The sequence below is a fragment of the Bos indicus genome, chromosome 13, assembly GCF_029378745.1.
Source record: "Bos indicus isolate NIAB-ARS_2022 breed Sahiwal x Tharparkar chromosome 13, NIAB-ARS_B.indTharparkar_mat_pri_1.0, whole genome shotgun sequence".
Classification (NCBI taxonomy): Eukaryota; Metazoa; Chordata; class Mammalia; order Artiodactyla; family Bovidae; genus Bos; species Bos indicus.
Window position 1 is genome coordinate 64,344,682 of NC_091772.1, and position 17,457 is coordinate 64,362,138.

General features: G+C 38.9%; 1 protein-coding gene across 3 annotated transcripts in view; it reads right to left on the minus strand.

The window, feature by feature from the left end:
• TRPC4AP (transient receptor potential cation channel subfamily C member 4 associated protein) overlaps positions 1 to 17,457 on the minus strand; it is a 69,449-nt gene that overhangs the window by 19,460 nt on the left and 32,532 nt on the right. For all 3 annotated transcript variants that reach the window (XM_070801560.1, XM_070801558.1, XM_070801559.1), the window contains exons 7-8: positions 12,739 to 12,946; positions 5,452 to 5,637 (exon numbers count right to left, since the gene is read on the minus strand). In XM_070801560.1, the coding sequence (XP_070657661.1) occupies positions 5,452 to 5,637; positions 12,739 to 12,946 (394 nt within the window). The remainder of the gene's footprint in view (positions 1 to 5,451; positions 5,638 to 12,738; positions 12,947 to 17,457) is intronic.

Genomic DNA, 17,457 nt, shown 5'->3' on the forward strand with positions numbered 1-17,457 from the left:
CTAAATCTCGATAGATTTACTATAAAATCTACTTATAAATCTCTAATATCTTTTTTTTTGTTTTTAAAGTCTCTCTTATAGTACAGCCATTACAGTTTTTTATGGTTATCTTCTGCATGATACACTTCTATCATTTACTTTCAACCTATTTCTACCTTTGAGAAACTGTGTATCCTGTAGCATGCATATAATGGATCGTTTTAAAAAACCCAACATGGCAATCTGTTTTTTGAATGAATTGTTCAATCTATTCACATTTAACGTTATTAACTGACAAAATTGAATGTACTTCTGCCTTTTACTTTTTGTCTTGTTAAAGCTCACTTGTATTCCCCTAGTTCTTCGTTAACACTTATTGTATTAAGTAAATATTTTCTAGTGTAACAATGTAATTCCTTTAACTATATTTCTAAAGTTACTATGTCAGCATTCACTACAGGGCTTGCTTGCCATATACATCTTGACAGACTCTTTTTTAGATTTAAACTAACTCCAGGGCTAGTGCACTGGGACGACCCAGAGGGATGGTATGGGGAGGGAGGAGGGAGGAGGGTTCAGGATGGGGAACACATGTATACCTGTGGCGGATTCATTTTGATATTTGGCAAAACTAATACAATTTGTAAAGTTTAAAAATAAACTAACTCCAGGGCTCTCATAGGTCCCTTTCCTCCCTTTTTGTGCTATTATTATTATGCATACTACATCTACATATGCTGAAAACCAAACAATACAATGTACTATACAATACCTTGTTACACAACATTGTATAATTATTTCATAAAATTGTATGTCAATTAAAGAAGCTAAGAAAGGAGAATAAATATTTATAATTTTCTATAATGACCCTCTTTATTTACCATTTTGATTTTCTTCAGATTCCTGTCAATTCCTGGGTTACTATCTTGTAACAATTTCCTTATTCCAACACAACTTTGGTCCTACTCACTTTCTTTGATCTGTTATTGTCAAATATATTACTTTTCTATTTGTTATAGGTTCAACAATATAATTATAAACGCAGTTTTACACAACTGCTTTTGAAATTAGTTAAGGAAAAACATGCACTTATATTGTCTTTTATAATCATATATAATTACCTTTACTGATGCTGCATTTTTTTGGTGTGTGAATCTGAATTACTGGCTGAGGTCACTTGCTTTCAGCCAGTATTTCTCATAAGGGAGATCTGCTAGCAGCAAATTCCCTAAGTTCTTCTTTATCTAGGCAGTTTATCTAGGTGTTTATTTCACCTTCACTAAAAGAAAATTTTTTAATTGAAGCATAGTTCATTTACATTGTTGTGCCAATCTCTGCTATACAGCAAAGTGACTCAGTTAAACATGTACAGACATTCTTTTTAAAAATACTCCTTTCTATTATGGTTTATCACAGGATATTGAATACAGGTCCATGTGCTACATAGGACCTTTTTGTTTATTCACCCTGTATATAATGGTTTACATCTGTTAATCCCAAACCCCCAGTCCTTCCTCCCCCCAACGCTGGCAACCACGAGTCTGTTCTGAGTCTGTTCCTGTTTTGTAGATAGGTTCATTTGTGTCGTATTTTAGATTTCACATATTAAGTGATATCCTATGGTATTTGTCTTTCACCTTCTGCCTTACTGCACTCATATGATAATCTCTAGTTGCATCCATGTTGCTGCAAATGGCATTACTGGCTCCTGTTTATGACTGAGTAGTATTCCATTATGTGTACATACCATTCTTCTTTATCCATTAATATATGCTGATGGACATTTGGGTTATTTCCGTGTTTCTGTCTACTGTGAACAGGGGTGCGTGTACCCTGTTGAATTACAGTTTCATCTGGTTATATGCCTGGAACAAGACTGCTAGACCATACAGTGATTCTTAGTTTTCTGAGGAGCCTCCACCTTGTCTTCAACAGTGGTTGCACCAACTTGCATTCCTACCAACAGTGTAGGGGAGTTCCCTTTCCTTCAAACTTCTAAAGCATTTATTATTTATAGACTTTTTAATGATTGCCATTCTGACCAGTATGAAGTGGGACTCAATGAACTTTTGATTTGCATTTCCTTAATAATTAGTGATGTTGAGCATCTTTTCATGGGCCTACTGGCTATCTGTCATGTCTTCTTTGGAGAAATGTCTATTAAAGGCTTCTGCCCATTGTTTGATTGGGTTTTATTGTTACGGAGAAGGCAATGGCACCCCACTCCAGTACTCTTGCCTGGAAAATCCCATGGACGGAGAAGCCTGGTAGGTTGCAGTCCGTGGGGTCGCTGAGGGTTGGACACGACTGAGCAACTTCACTTTGTCTTCACTTTCATGCATTGGAGAAGGAAATGGCAACCCACTCCAGTGTTCTTGCTTGGAGAATGCCAGGGACAGGGGAGCCTGGTGGGCTGCTGTCTCTGGGGTCGCACAGAGTTGGACAGGACTGAAGTGACTTAGTAGTAGTAGTATTGTTGGTAAATTGTACGAGCTGTTTGTATATTTTAGAGATTAAGCCCTTGTCTGTTGCATCATTTGCAAATATTTTCTCCCATTCCATAGGCTGTCTTTTCGTTGTTGTTGTTTTTTTATGGTTTCCTTTGCTATGCAAAATCTTATAAGTTCGATTAGGTCTCTTTGGTTTATTTTTGTTTTTATTTTTATTGCCTTGAGGGATTCACCTTCGTTTCTGAAAGAAGGTTTTACTGGATATAATCCTTGGCTGAGTTTTTTTTCCCAGCACTTTGAGTAGGTCATTTCACTCCCTTCTGGCTGCTATCATTTCTGATGATCTTATTGAGATAATCTTGGGCATGATGAGTCATTTCTTTCTTGCTATTTTAAGCTATTTGCTTTGCTTAAATATTTTTCAGGATTTTCTCTGTCTTCCAGCATTTTCATTATGATGTGCCTGGGTATAATTCTTTTGAGTTTATTTACTTGTAGTTCTTTGAATTTCTTGGATGTGATGTGTATACATTGATCAAATTTGGGGAGTTTTCAGCAACTACTTCTTTGAATATTATTTTCTGTTCCTTTCTCTCAGTGAACTTTTCATTCCAGTTATTGTATTTTTCATCTCTGGAACTTCCTTTTGACTTTTTTTATCTGGTTAATAATATTCTCTATTTGATGACTCATTGAGCTTCTTGAGCATAGTTACCTTTAGCTCTTTGACTATAATTATGATGTCTCTGTTAATTCTAACATCTGAGCTCTTCCACAGGCAATTTCTTTTGCCTGCTTTCTCCTATGTATGGGTCATATTTTCCTGTTTCTTTGGATGTCTCAATTTTTGTTAAACATCAGACATTTTGGGTAAATATTATAGCAACTCTTGAGGCTGATTCCCCTTCTTCCTTTCAGGGCATGTTGTTGTCTTCTTGTTTGTTCAGTGACCTGCCTAGCCACTTGTGGTAAAGTCTATTTCTCTGAGGACTGATTTGTTGTTTTCTTGTTTATTTGTTTAGTGACCTACCTAGCTACTTGGGGATAAAGTCTATTTCTCTGAGGACTGATTTGTTGTTTTCTTGTTTAGTGACCTGCCTAGCCATTTGTGGTCAAGTCTGCTTCTCTGAGGACTGATGAGCCCCTCTGCCAGCCTTGGGCATGTGTCCCTGGATGACAGTGTTTTAGCAGGGCTCTCTTTGTCTGGATCTTTCCCTCATCTCTCTGTTAAACTTTCTGCCTCATCTGATACGAAACTCAGCTGTCAGGCTCCACTAATTGCTAGCTGACCACTCTACTGTTTTTGACAAAGCCTTGAGGCATAAATTGCTCCAGAGTCTGATTCAATTAAATTCATGCAGGGGTAGTTTTTGAGACTGAGGTTTCTTGTGACCTCAGCTTTAAGCTCTTCTCAGCCACCTCTTTCCCTGGTTCTCTGGGGAACTAGCTGGCATATGGTTTGACTTTTACTTCTCAATTAAAAATAAGTCCTTTTATTTTCTTAAAAAATCTACATTGTTTCTGAGAATGACCTTGAGCTCAAACTTCCCAACATTCTGTTCTTACCTATTACCTCTCCGCCTGGCAAAATCTCAGTGCTACTACTCTGAGCAGGACTGACAGCCTCCACTGTCTTCTCAGCCTGCCTCTCTCTATGTGGTGGAACCTTTGTTCCACAAGTGAACTGGGGCAAGGTGATAAGGGCCACAGAATTCTTGGTCTACTGGGCAAGCTTCTGAGCTATGAATACGGTATGGAGGTAGGTGGAAGGAAGGAGCCCCTGGCATTACGCTAAGTAAAATAAGTCAGAGAAAGACAAATACTGTATAATATCAATTATATGTAGAATCTAAAAAAAGCTGAACTCAGAGAAACAGAGTGGTGGTTACTAGTGGTTAGGAGTTGGGAAAATGAGAAGTTATTGGTTAAAGAACACAAACTTCCAGTTATAAGATTAATAAATTCTGGGTGTCCAATAGAGAAGATGGTGATTATAGCTAATAATACCATTATCATATTCCTGAATGTTGCTAATACAGTAGATCTTAAATACTCTCACCAGAAAAAAAGAAATGTTAATTATCTGATGGGATAGAGGTGTCAGCTAAGGCTACAGTGGTAATCATTTTACAATACATAAATGTATGAAATCAACACATTGTGCAATGGGAAGGGAAAGGAAGGGAGAAGGAAAGGAACCTCTGCCCTCGTGGCTGTATTCATCAAGAATTCAGCCTCTTCCATTTGGAGCTAGAAGGAATGAGAGCCTGTCCCTCCCAGGGAGATTCTGTATCCTTATCTGGGAGCTGAGAGAGCCCTGTCTTTCTGGCCACACCTGCCTACAGTGGAACTTGCATCAAGTAGAAATTCCAGCATCACAAGCTCTCAAGGTTCCCAATCTTAGTAGATTTTTTCTGGAAGAAATGTTTCCCTACTCGCTGCATGCTCTGAGAACAATTTCCACAGACTTTATATGGATGTCTGTTGCTGCTGCTGTTGTGTATCCCAGGAATGAAACTCCTCCCTTCACTTTTATCTGCATGATTCCAGTGGGAATTCCTGTATTTGTACAATTTGACCCCAGAGTCAAATGCTTTGGGTTGAGTACCTCATCTAAAACAGAGCAGTTCACCGAGAAGTTGAAGCTGAGACTAGGAGTCCACACATTTCCAGGCGGCATACTCATCAGAATGGAGAACGGAGAAGACTAAAGAAATGTGTAGAAAGAAGCAGAGACAGAGAAAGATCCTCTGGGTTGCTAAGAATGTTCTGGTAATGGTTTTCCAGTTGGTCCTTTGGGTTCTGTAATAAAGGTCCTGTCCCTGAAATCAGGTCTGCTTTGAGGGAGCTCCAAGAAATTGTCATTTGCTATTAAAATCTGAACAATCATGATTCAGGACCGCCCTGAGGGAGATTCTTTTTTGAGTCAATTTCAACTTATTCTCCTTGGAAAAGAGGTCAAGAATGGCTCTAGGAACCCACAGGAACACTCTCCACCTCTCAGGAGACCTGCCCCGGGTACCTTGATTGTGCTCAGATTCTTCATTAGCCACTCGCATCAGGGCATCTAGCACCAAGGCATTGTCCAGCCACGTGTACCACTCCTCCAACTCCTGCAGGAAGCTGGCTGTGCCCGTTGATTCTGACACCTTTCTAGTTGCCAGCTTGCAGAGCCGCTCGACAAAGCCAGGGATGCTGAGGAGGGCCGCTGCCGAGGAAAAACAAGAGAAGAAATGTGACCACAGAAACCAGTACTACAGCTCTCAACAGACAACCAGATCCTCACCTGCATGAGAGGAATGATTTTTTTTTTTAAGTGAAAATTCTGGGGTTTTTTCTTTTAAATTGGAATATAATTACTTTACAATGTTGTGTTAGTTTCTGCTGTACAACAACCTGAATCAGCTCTATGTATACATATATCCCCTCCCTTTTGAGCCTGCCTCCCACTCCCTGCATCCCACCCAGAGGAATGACTCTTAAGCTGACAGCAGTTAGAACTTCCTTTTAAAATGAAATGCCCACCCAAGGTAAAACAGTAATAAAGGTAGAGAAATAAGAGCAATTTTAGCAGGTGCAGGGAGTCAGGCTCTCTCATATCAATTGGTGGGAAGATAAATTGGAGTAACCTTTAAACCCTGTATTTCTCTCTGTCTTTGAGCTAGAGGTCCATTTCTGTGAATTCACCATGAAGAAATAATTAATTACAGATAGATAGATAGATAGATATCTGTAGAGAGAGGTTCACTGGTGTTTCTATAACAGCGAAAGTCACAGATGACTATATGTTCATTAACAGCATATTGATTAAATACAATATATCCATGCAGTGGAGCACAATACACACATACTACAAACAATGACACATATGTCTATATAGCAACTCTAAAGAGGTGTTTAATTTACTTCTTAAAGAAGTAAATTATTAAACTGTTTTGGCTTAAGCCCAATGTCTTTAAATTTTAAAGTTTTCTTCTTTAAAATATGCACATTATATATACACACACATGAAGAATGGAAGGATATATACCAAAGTACTTACTGTGGCTGTTCCTAAGTAGGAAAGGATACAAATACTTCTTTTAAAATTACTTAACTATCTGATTTTCCTATCACACACACACCCGGAAGAAAAAATGATAGTCCTTTTTTTTTAAGGTAAAGAAAGCAGCTTAACCACCCAATTCCCATTTCCACCAGTCCCACTGTACTCACCATGATGAGTAGGACAGAAACTCTGGTCAGCATAAACAGCGTAATAAACTTTGAAGGCAGGGAATTCAGGTTCAAATCTTGGCTCCAAAAATTAACCCTCTTTAAAGCTAATGTCTGTGCCTATTTGCTTGTGGATATACTAAATCTTGGAAGGACAGAAAAGAGTGGTTGCCAAAGGCAAAGAGAATATGGCCATTGGGAAAAGTGTGAGGAGAAGTTTACAGTGAACACCTCTCTGAATTTGTAATTTTCTGAACCATGAAAATGTAACAGCTAATAAAAAATTAACAAATAGATATTTCAAAATATCAAGATATTAATATTACTTTGGGAGAGTATAATATGGTATTAAGAGTTGTGTTTCAAGAATCACCATCTTATAGAAACACTGAAATATAGGCAGGTGAAATATTATAACGTCTGGGATCTGCTTCAAAATATCCAAAGTGAGGAAGGGAGGAGTAAAGGAAGGTAGAGACAAAGACAGGCCATCAGTTGATAACTGCTGAAGGCAGGTAATACGTAAACAGGGATCATTATACTGTTAGATACATGTCTCTACTTTCATATGTGTGAAGAGTCCCATAACAAAAAATTTTAAAATAAATCCTAGAAGAATACAACTTTAAAGAAAGTTCTTTAAAAATAGAATAAATAAAAACAAAATAACTAGTTAGGAGGATTATGTCATATGAATTTAGTCCCAGCAGAAATTGGCAAATCATCTTAGCCCTCTTTCCATCCTCTACAAATTAGTGACTGACTATAAAATAATGTATGACTTCATTAACAAAGATGAAATAAAACTATATTTAAACTAACTTTTCCTCAAAAAGTTAAACATAGAATTATTATACCATGTGACTTAGCAATTCCATCCTAAGTATTCATTCTGTAAGATCTTACAGAAAAATCTGAATGAACTTTTAGGCCAACCCAATACATACCCAAAAGAAGTGAAAGTAGGTGCTCAAACAAATACATGTGTTCAGAGCAGCACTATTCACAGTAGTCAAAAGGTGTAACTAACCCAAATGTCCATCAATAGATACACATTTTGTAATGTGTATAAATTTTCTGTGTATTTAACAAAATTATAAATTTTGTTATATACACACAAAAAAGAATGAAAAAAGAATGAAACATTGACATTTAACAGCACTGATGAACCTCAAATACATCATGATAAGTGAAAAAGGTATGAGATGTGATACAAAAGGTCACACATTTTTAAAATCCATTTATATGAAAAACCCAGAATAGGTGAATCCACAGACAGAAAGCAGATGATGGCCAGTGGCTGGGGGGAATAGAGCTTCCCAGGTGGCGCTAGTGGTAAAGAACCTGCCTGCCAACGCAGGAGACCCAGGAGATGCAGGGGTCTGATTCCTGGGTCTGGAAGATCCCTTGGAGGAAGGCAATGACAACCCACTCCAGTAGTCTTGCCTGGAGAATCCCATGGACAGAGAAGCCTGGCGGGGTCGCAAAGAGCTGGACACAACTAAGGCCGCTTACCACGGGGTGCGGGGAGAGGGGCTGGGGAGTAACTGCTGAATGTGTTCAGGGTTTCCTGTTGGGATGAGGAAAATGGTTTGGAACTAGATGGAGGTGGTGGCCGCACAAACTGCAAAGGTACTATAAGTCACTGAACTAAGTGGTTGGTTTTTTAATGTGACTTTCACATCAAGTAACAAAAATATACTGGGATAGAATTTTTTGGTTTTGTTTTTACATTTGTTTCTTTTGAGATACCATTTCTTACTTATCAAGTTTGACAAATATCAAGAAATCTAAAATAGCCCTATACTGGGAAGGGTATACAGGGTGGGAAGGTGAACTAGTAATTTCTATGGAAGGTAAATTTGTTAACATCTATCAACATTTAAAAGGCAAATATCCAGCACATTAAACTCTATACATAAAGATGTCATTTGTAGGAACAAAGACGAGGGAAACCAAATTTCCATCAACACTGGACTAATTAAATAAATTGCGGTACGCCCATACACTGGCTACCCACTTGTAAAAAGGAATCAGGTAATTCTACATGTACTGGAATGGGGTGCTTTGCAAGATAAAGTTATCTGAAAAGAGTCAGAGGCAGCATGGTGCTTATTTTACATCATCATCAGTACAACCAGAAAGGAGCCAGTCTTCTCTCATTCCCTCCTCCACCCCCGTGGCTGGGCATCTCTGGAGGGACAGATGAGAAACTGGTGATACGTCACCACTGGGAGGAGAACAAACTTTCTGCTGTATACCTGCTATTCATCTTGTAGTTTGTGAATAAAAAAAAAACACAACTGTAGATTTCCCCCCACAAAAAATAAAATAAATGATAAGTTTGAATTCTAAAAATTTCTAATTTTGAAAAATTTCAAAAACATGGATTTTTAGTCACATTTTCTTTCTCCAGGTAAACAGCTCCAGTTTTCCTAACTGTTCCTCGGAGGGCAGTTCCTAAGACCTAGTCAACACACCCTGAACACTAAACACAGCCATTCAGATGTGACCTGCCCAGTATTTAGGATTCTGAGACTGATTCCCACCCGACAGGGTCCTGAGCTTTTGTTAGTCACTCATCTCTGATGAATGTTATGGATTCTCTGATGATGAAAGCTGATCAAAGTTATGGAGTCTCTTCTCAGAAAACACTCACTGGCCTCACTTTACTCACCAACTTATGCACAATCTCAGGGGACTGGCAACCCCAGCATTGTACAATCTGTACTTCTCACAGCTTTACCAGTAGCTACCACACACACTGTTGGCTAATGTTAAACCAGCTGAAAATTAAAACATCCACAACTTCCAATAATTTCTGCAAAAGCAGACCTTGTCTCTCTTATTTGTTAAAACATCAGTATTTCCAAAATATTCCTGTAAATTTTTCTGCTGCAGTTGAGGCCCTGCTTTCCAGATCTCTGAGAGGATTCTGAATTCCATTCTAGCTCACATGTTGTATAAATCAGCCCCTCTCATCTCAGTGTCACCTATAAATTGATAATTGCCAGGCCTGAGGCTTTATTTGCATCTCTGACTAAAATTTGAAAGACCTTTTCCCCACAGATGGATCCATTTGTTTCCATCTGAATCGACAGAAGAGATAATTGGTAGTTTCTGAGCAGCCTATAAAGTGCTCTAACATTTTTATTAACTGAGGGGCAGGAAGATAGATAAATCATCATTTTGCTGGTCAAGAAAACTATTTCACAGCCACAGTTTATTAGAAACAAAACAAAAACTTTTTGGCAACATCCTACACACTTTAGCCTTCCACACTATAATGGAATGAACTGTGTCCCCCCACAAATTGTTACGTTGAAGGTCTAATCCACAACATGACTGTATCTGGAGACAGAGTCTTTAGGGAGGTAATTAAATGAGATCATAAAATGAGGTCCTAATCTGACAGGAATGGTATCCTTATTTAAGAGGATGAGACACCAGAGCTCTCTGTGCATGTGCAGAGAGAAGGTCACACTGAGGCCACAGTGAGGAGGAGGCCATCTGCAAGTCAGGAAGAGAGGCCTCACCAAAACCACTGCCGATGGCACTTGCATCTTGGACCTGTAGCATCCAAAACTGTGAGAAACTAATTTCTGTTGTTTAAGCCACTCAGTCTATGCTATCCTGTTATGGTAGCCAAAGCTGACTACTATGTATACCTCTATTTCCTTAAACAACTGAAAACAGAGCTACCAGTCAGATCCTGCAATCCCACTCCTGGGCATATATCTGGTGGTTTAGTCACTAAGTCATGTCTGACTCTTGCTACCCGACAGACTGTAGCCTTCCAGGCTCCTCTGTCCATGGGATTCTTCAGGCAAGAATACTGGAAAGGGTTGCCATTTTCTTCTCCAGGGTATCTTCCCAACCCAGGAATCAAACCCGGGTCTCCTGCCCTGCAGGCAGATTCTTTACCAACTGAGCTACAAGGGAAGCCCTGCATGTACCTGGAGAATACCATCATTCAAAAAGATACATACAACAGGACATTCATTGCAGCACTATTTATAATAGCCAGAACATGGAAGCAACCCAAATGTCCACTGATGGATGAATGGATAAAGATGTGGTACATATACACAATGAAGTATTACTCAGCCATAAAAAATGAAATAATGCCTCTTGCAGCAACACGGACCTACAGATTGTTATACTGAGTGAAGTAAGCCAGAGAAAGATAAACACCATATAATACCCCTTATATGTGGAATCTAAAAGTAAAAAAAAAAAAGGTACAAATAAACTTATTTACAAAACAGAAATAGAGTCATATATGGAGAAAACAAACTTAACAGCTACTAAGGGGGAAGCGGGGGAGGGATAAACTGGAAGACTGGAATTGACATACACACACTACTATATATAAAATAGATAACTAGTAAGAAACTTCTGTATAGCACAGGGAACTCCACTCAGTATTCTGTGATGACCTATATGGGAAAAGAATGTCTTAAAAAAGTGGATGTATGTATATGCATAACTGATTCATTTTGCTGTACAGCAGAAACTAACACACTGTATATCAACTATACTTCAATAAAAAAAGAGACTGCTGAAATGACAAAGGATTTAAGAATATTACATAAACTTAGTTGATAAAGCAACAGCAGGGTTTGAGAAGATTGACTCCAATTTTTTTTTTTTTTTTTTGATTGACTCCTATTTTGAAGTAAGTTCTACTATGAGTAAAATCCCAACAAACAGCATTGCCTGCTACAGAGAAATCATTCATGAAAGAGTCAATCCATGTAGCAAACTGCAGTCTTATTTTAAGAAACTGCCACAGCTACCCAAGCTTCAGCAACCACCACTCTGATCAGTTAGCAGCCATCAACACTGAGGCAAAGAGATTATAACTCTGAAGGCTCAGATAATGGCTAGCACTTTAGGCAATATTTTTAATTAAAGTATGTACTTTTTTTTAGATATAGTGCTCTTATTACACACTGAATAGACTAAGTAGAGTGTAAACATAACCTTTATATGCACTGGGAAACCAAAGAGTTTGTGTGACTCTACTGCAGTATTTCTCACAGTGCTGCAGATACTGGAACTGAACTTCCAGTCTCTCTAATGTATGACTGTATATATCTTTCTGTGTGTGTGTGTGTGTATATACACAAGTGCTAAGTCGCTTCAGGCGTATCTGACTCTTCACATCCCCATGGACTGTAGCTCACCAGGCTCCTCTGTCCATGGGGATTCTCCAGGCAAGAATATTGGAGTGGGCTGCCATGCCCTCCTCCAGGGGATCTTCCCTGTACAGAGAAACATACACACACATATATACACACACACATAGCATATAGCATCAGTCAGTATCAGTTCAGTAGCTCAGTCATGTCCGACTCTTTGCGACCCCATGGACTGTAGCATGCCAGGGTTCTCTGTCCATCATCAACTCCCAGAGCTTGCTCAAACTCATGTCCATCGAGTCAGTGGTGCCATCCAACCATCTCATCCTCTGTCATCCCCTTCTCCTCCTGCCTTCAGTCTTTCCCAGCACCAGGGTCTTTTCCAATGAGTCAGTTCTTTGCATCAGGTGGCCAAAGTACTGGAGTTTCAGCTTTAGCATCAGTCCTTCCAATGAATATTCAGGACTGATTTCCTTTAGGATGGACAGTCCAAGAGAGTCTCAAGAGTCTTCACCAACACCACAGTCCAAAAGCATCAATTCTTCGGCGCTCAGCTTTCTTTATACTCCAACTCTCACATGCATACATGACTACTGGAAAAACCATAGCTTTGACTAGACTGACCTTTGTCAGCAAAGTAATGACCAAAGATTTTTTGCATATAGCATAAAGACCCAGAAAAAGTGTAGTGGAACAAAAGATATATGTACTTTTAATTTTGATAAATAATGGTGCTTCACTTTTTTGAAATTCTGGAACTATTAAAAAATCTGATGGCTATGGACTTGGTCCCCCAAAATAATGAACAGATACACACAAATTTTACACAGTCTAAGTGGACCCAAGGAGCCCTCACATGGGAGTCAAATCTCTAGAAATACTGAAAGAAAAGATTTAGGAAGGGATCTCAGTGCTACAGTGTCAAAATTCTGACAACTTAGAGAGTTTACCTTGGTTAATTTCAGCTGCAGAAGGCCCCAAGCTCAAGCTCTTCTTTTGCTGAGCATTTTTGGCAAGAAGTGTATGCTTGTCATCATTCCCTGTATCCATCTCTGAAATGGTGACAGCCAGAATCCGGCAGAAATTAGCAAGCTGTTGCTGATCAAAATTGGATACTAAGGAACTCAGATTGGGGACTTCATCTAGTCGGATCATTTCCTACAAAAGACACAAACAAAACAATTCCCATGCTCAGTTCATTTGAGACTGAATGTGCCGCTCTACTGCATTCCCCTGAGAATGGAGCTTGGTATTTATACCACTTAGGTTCAAATCCCAGCTCCTGCAATTTGCAGCTGTGCAACCTTAAGTAAGTCATGGAATTTAAATCTTTGTTTTCTCATTTGTTAAACAGAACTAATCTACCTAGCAGTCTTGGTTTGAGGATTAAACCCTTTGAGAGCCACTATTTGTATTCTCTACCTTTGCTCATATGTCCCATTTTGGCTTAAAAAAAAAGTCTACCATTCAAGTTTTATGAATAAGAAATTGCCACAGATGTTCTCTTTTTAAGACATAAAATATTTTAAACATAGGTGAACGCCCCTGTGTGTCCCTATCCAGTAGCCTTCACTTCTTTCCCCTCAGAGGTAACCATTACTTTGAACTCTATTATTTCTACACGTTCACACTTACAAATATTTCCACAAAAATACATGTTATTGTTCACAACCTACTATGTATAAAATAAAGATATAACGTATAGCACAGGGAATGCAGCTAGTATTTTATAACTTTAAATGGAGTATAACCTAGGGACTTTCCTGGTGGTCCAGTGGTTAAAAATCCTCCTTGCAATGTAGGGGATGAGGGTTTGATCCCTGGTCAGGGAGCTAAGATCCCACATGCCTAAGAGCCACCAAGTCTGCATGCCGCCAACTATCAACCCTGCACACCACACTAGAGTCCATGTGCCACAACAAAAGATCCCACGTGCCAAAACTAAGACCGGATGCAGCCAAATAAATTCTTAAAATAAATTTTAACAGAGCATAATTTTTTAAAATTTTGAATCACTAAGCTGTATACCTGAAACTAATTATACCTCAATAAACAAAAATATAGTTTTGTTCTGCATCCAGTGTGATTGACATATTATACCCTATTTTTCACAGTCAACACTGTAATTTAACTTTATTGATACAAATAAGTCTGCTTTATTCATTTCTCACTGTTTTACCCTATGATTTATTCAATCTTTCTCCTTTTACAATATGTGTGTGTTAAGGTGGACTACAACTTTTCACTATTAAACAAATTAGCAATGAACATTCCCAAAGGCGTCTCCTTGTGTACCTGCCTATGTAACCAATTATCGAGAGTAAATGACAGTAGACATTCTCCCCTTTTCCTGTAATAGAAGTATTCCCAAAGTTCCAGGTTCAGTTGGATGTCTGCTGTAAATTTTAACAGATAGTCAATATCACCTTAAGGAATTTTCTTTCTATTCCTAGCTTTTATCATGAGTGAGTACTGAGTTTAATGAAATGCTTTTTGTTATCTGGTTATATTCTCATTTCCTTTCTTAAGAGCCACAAATGTTGCATACACATCACATGAGTTTCTCTCCTTGAAGCATCCTGACATTCCTCAGATAACACCTGCTACCCCTCATCCCATAAATTTACTCAACTTTCACTGGATTGGGTATTTCTCTATCACTGCACATATCACACGAAGTTTTCTATTCCCAAATAATTTCCCAAATAAACTGACACTGTCTTGAGGGCGAGGTGTGTCTTACCTTCTCTCCAGAGCTTCAGTGCATAGAACCTGGTAGTGAGGGTCTCAATAAACATGTCATGAACAAATAGATGATTCCTAGAAGCCCTCCTGAATCCTACTCCCACTTCTGGTTGTCTGTGGAGGGGTATTTGAGAACAATTTCTTCCACCTTTGCTTCTCAGTAACAATAGTAACAATAAATGTTGGCTATTGTTATTATTGAAAACTTTCAGCTCATCAGTTCCTCTAGCCCTGGCTAACTTAGGGTGTAGGGTTACAACCCAGGCCCTCCCACTCTTCAGGTGCACTTGTTTGGGTTACATTTTAATTTTTATTTAATACTTGGTGTAATATATGCCACAAAGTAAAACAAAGTGAACAGCTATGTGCGCCTCTTCTATCACATTTCCCTGCCTCTCTACCAGAGGTAACCGCTATTCTGAATTTTATTATTGTTTTTTCATTGAAAAAAGTTTTGTATAATTTGAGTTTGCCTATTTTTGAGCTTTGTAAAAATGATATACTATAGACCATCTTCTTTGACTGACTTCTATCAATAATTTCTATGATTTGGCTATGTTGCTGCTTATAGCAACATTCATTGTATAATATCCCATTGTGGGAATAGAGGACATTTATCCATTTTCCTGTTGATGGATCAGAGACACCAGATTTCAGGCTCTTAATCAATAATGCTTTAAACGTTCTTATGTGTTTCTTGATGCACAGGTGCAGAAGTTTTTCTGGGGCAGTGGCTTCCAAACCATTCTGACAATATTCAAGAGTAAAAAATAAATTTTCCATCACAACCTAGCAAATATACATAGGTGAATGCATAAATATGTGTATACACATGAAACAAAAACTGAGTTACCCTTACACAATACATTTTGATCTTTTCTATTAGCTGGTAGATCCACTGAATTGATTTCACACCCTTGTGGCTTCAATTTAGTGTTTTTATTTCTAAGAATCACTGTTCTGGGGACTTCCCTAGTGGTCCAGTGGTTAAGAATCTGCCTGCCAATGTGAGGGATACAGGTTTGATCCCTGGTCCAGGAAGATTCCACATGCCATGGAGCAACTAAAAGCCTTTGTGCCACAACTACTGAGCCTGTGTTCTAGTGGCTGCGAGCATCACTACTGAGCCCACGTGCTGCAACTACTGAAGCCTGTGCACTGCAACTAGAGGGCAGCCCCTGCTCGCTGCAACGAGAGAAAGCCTGCACAGCAATGAAGACGTAGCATAGCCAAAAATAAATAAATAAAAGAATCACTGTCCTGGAATTGAGCTTCCCCACAAGCATGCCTGGGCACAGGTTACAGGTGACCTAGGCCACGATACTAGTGCCTCAGTCCTCAAGGAAATGCTTCCATAGGTGTGGGTCACAGGGAAGGCGCATATTCAACTAGAAAACAAAATAGGTTTACTCCACTGATACAAAAAGGTGTCCGCAGTAATACGTTTGCAGTGATGCACATTCTCATGGGAGTTAAGCATCTTCTATTTATGGATCATCTGTCTCTCTTCTGTAAAATGCTTGTTCCTATCACTGCCCATTTTTCTACTGGGCCAACTGTCTCTTCCCTGCTGATGCGTAAGAATTCACGATAAATTCTATTGTTGCTTTTGGTCTTTTTTGTTGTTTGTCTGGCCGTACCATGAGGCACGTGGGATCTTTGTTTCCTGACCAGGTATTGAACTCGTGCCCCCCGCAGTGGAAGCTCAGAGTCTCCAACCACTGGAGTGCCAGGGAATTCCTCATGATAAATTCTGAATACCAATCTTTTGTTAGTTGAATGAGTTGCAAATATCTTTCCCCAGTTTGTGGCTTGTGTTCCCACTCTCTTTAAGGTGTCTATTCTTTCCAACTAACATCTAGCAAAACTCATCACCATTTTTGGCAACACAGAAAAGTATGAGAGGGGAGAGAGCACACAAGGGACAAGGAGGCAAAGTTATGAAGGAGCAATCCCAGAGTCTCATGCTGAGATTGTCAGGGAATTTGGAGTTTCCGCCTTGGAAGCCCCTTCTCACAAACTGGAACATACAATTATTGGAAAAATAACAAAGCCTTTTCATCAAAGAGAACAAAGGGTCTGTCTGGGACCTGCACACATCTCCAGTGTGTTCCTACAGACAATGGGTCACTTGTGCATCTTTGGCCTGGGCAATGACAAGCAGAGCCTGGGGAAAGTGCAGCAGGATGACAGAAGTGAAAGCGGGGATCTCTACAATGCACACGGTGCTCTTTTCACTGCAACAGCAACTCTAAGAGCAATGCTAACTCCCACCTCCTCAGTAGTAAAAGAAATCTGCCAACTGTAACTGACACAGACTGGGGGAAGAAAACCAGGTTCTAACAAGCATTATGCCAAAAATCTAATACAGTGCTTCTCTAACATGTCTACAGACCTCTGGAGAGGTCTGTGAGTGCTTGATGACAAGTTTTTAATTTAGTGCTTTCGATTACAGTTTGCCTTTTTTTTTTTTTTAAGAAAAGCATATTCTGCATCATTTGAAAGTTCGTCTTAAGACCAAGTAGCAGGATTTCAGTGCTCATATTTGTTATTTCTTATGGTTGGTGTCAATTAAAAGTAACTGCTGAAGAGTAATGAGAAAAAACACAGGTGAATGTAACAAGTGAAAGTCAAACATCACCATAAGAAAGCTTCACAACAGTTCAAATATAGAGAAGTGGTAGCAAAACGGAGTCCCTGCACAGCATACAGCAGAAGAGCTATGCGAAAAAGATCCTGCATCATAATAATTGAGGGACAATTTGATTTCAGCACAGTAACAATAGCTGACACATTAAATTCACGTCAATTTGTCCTTTTGAGTTTTATAATTAGTTTGATTTCAATCTGTCTTAAGTTTTATAGTCACTTAAGACCTGTTATAAGGAGCATAACCTAGTAAATATATTTAAGCAACACAAAAA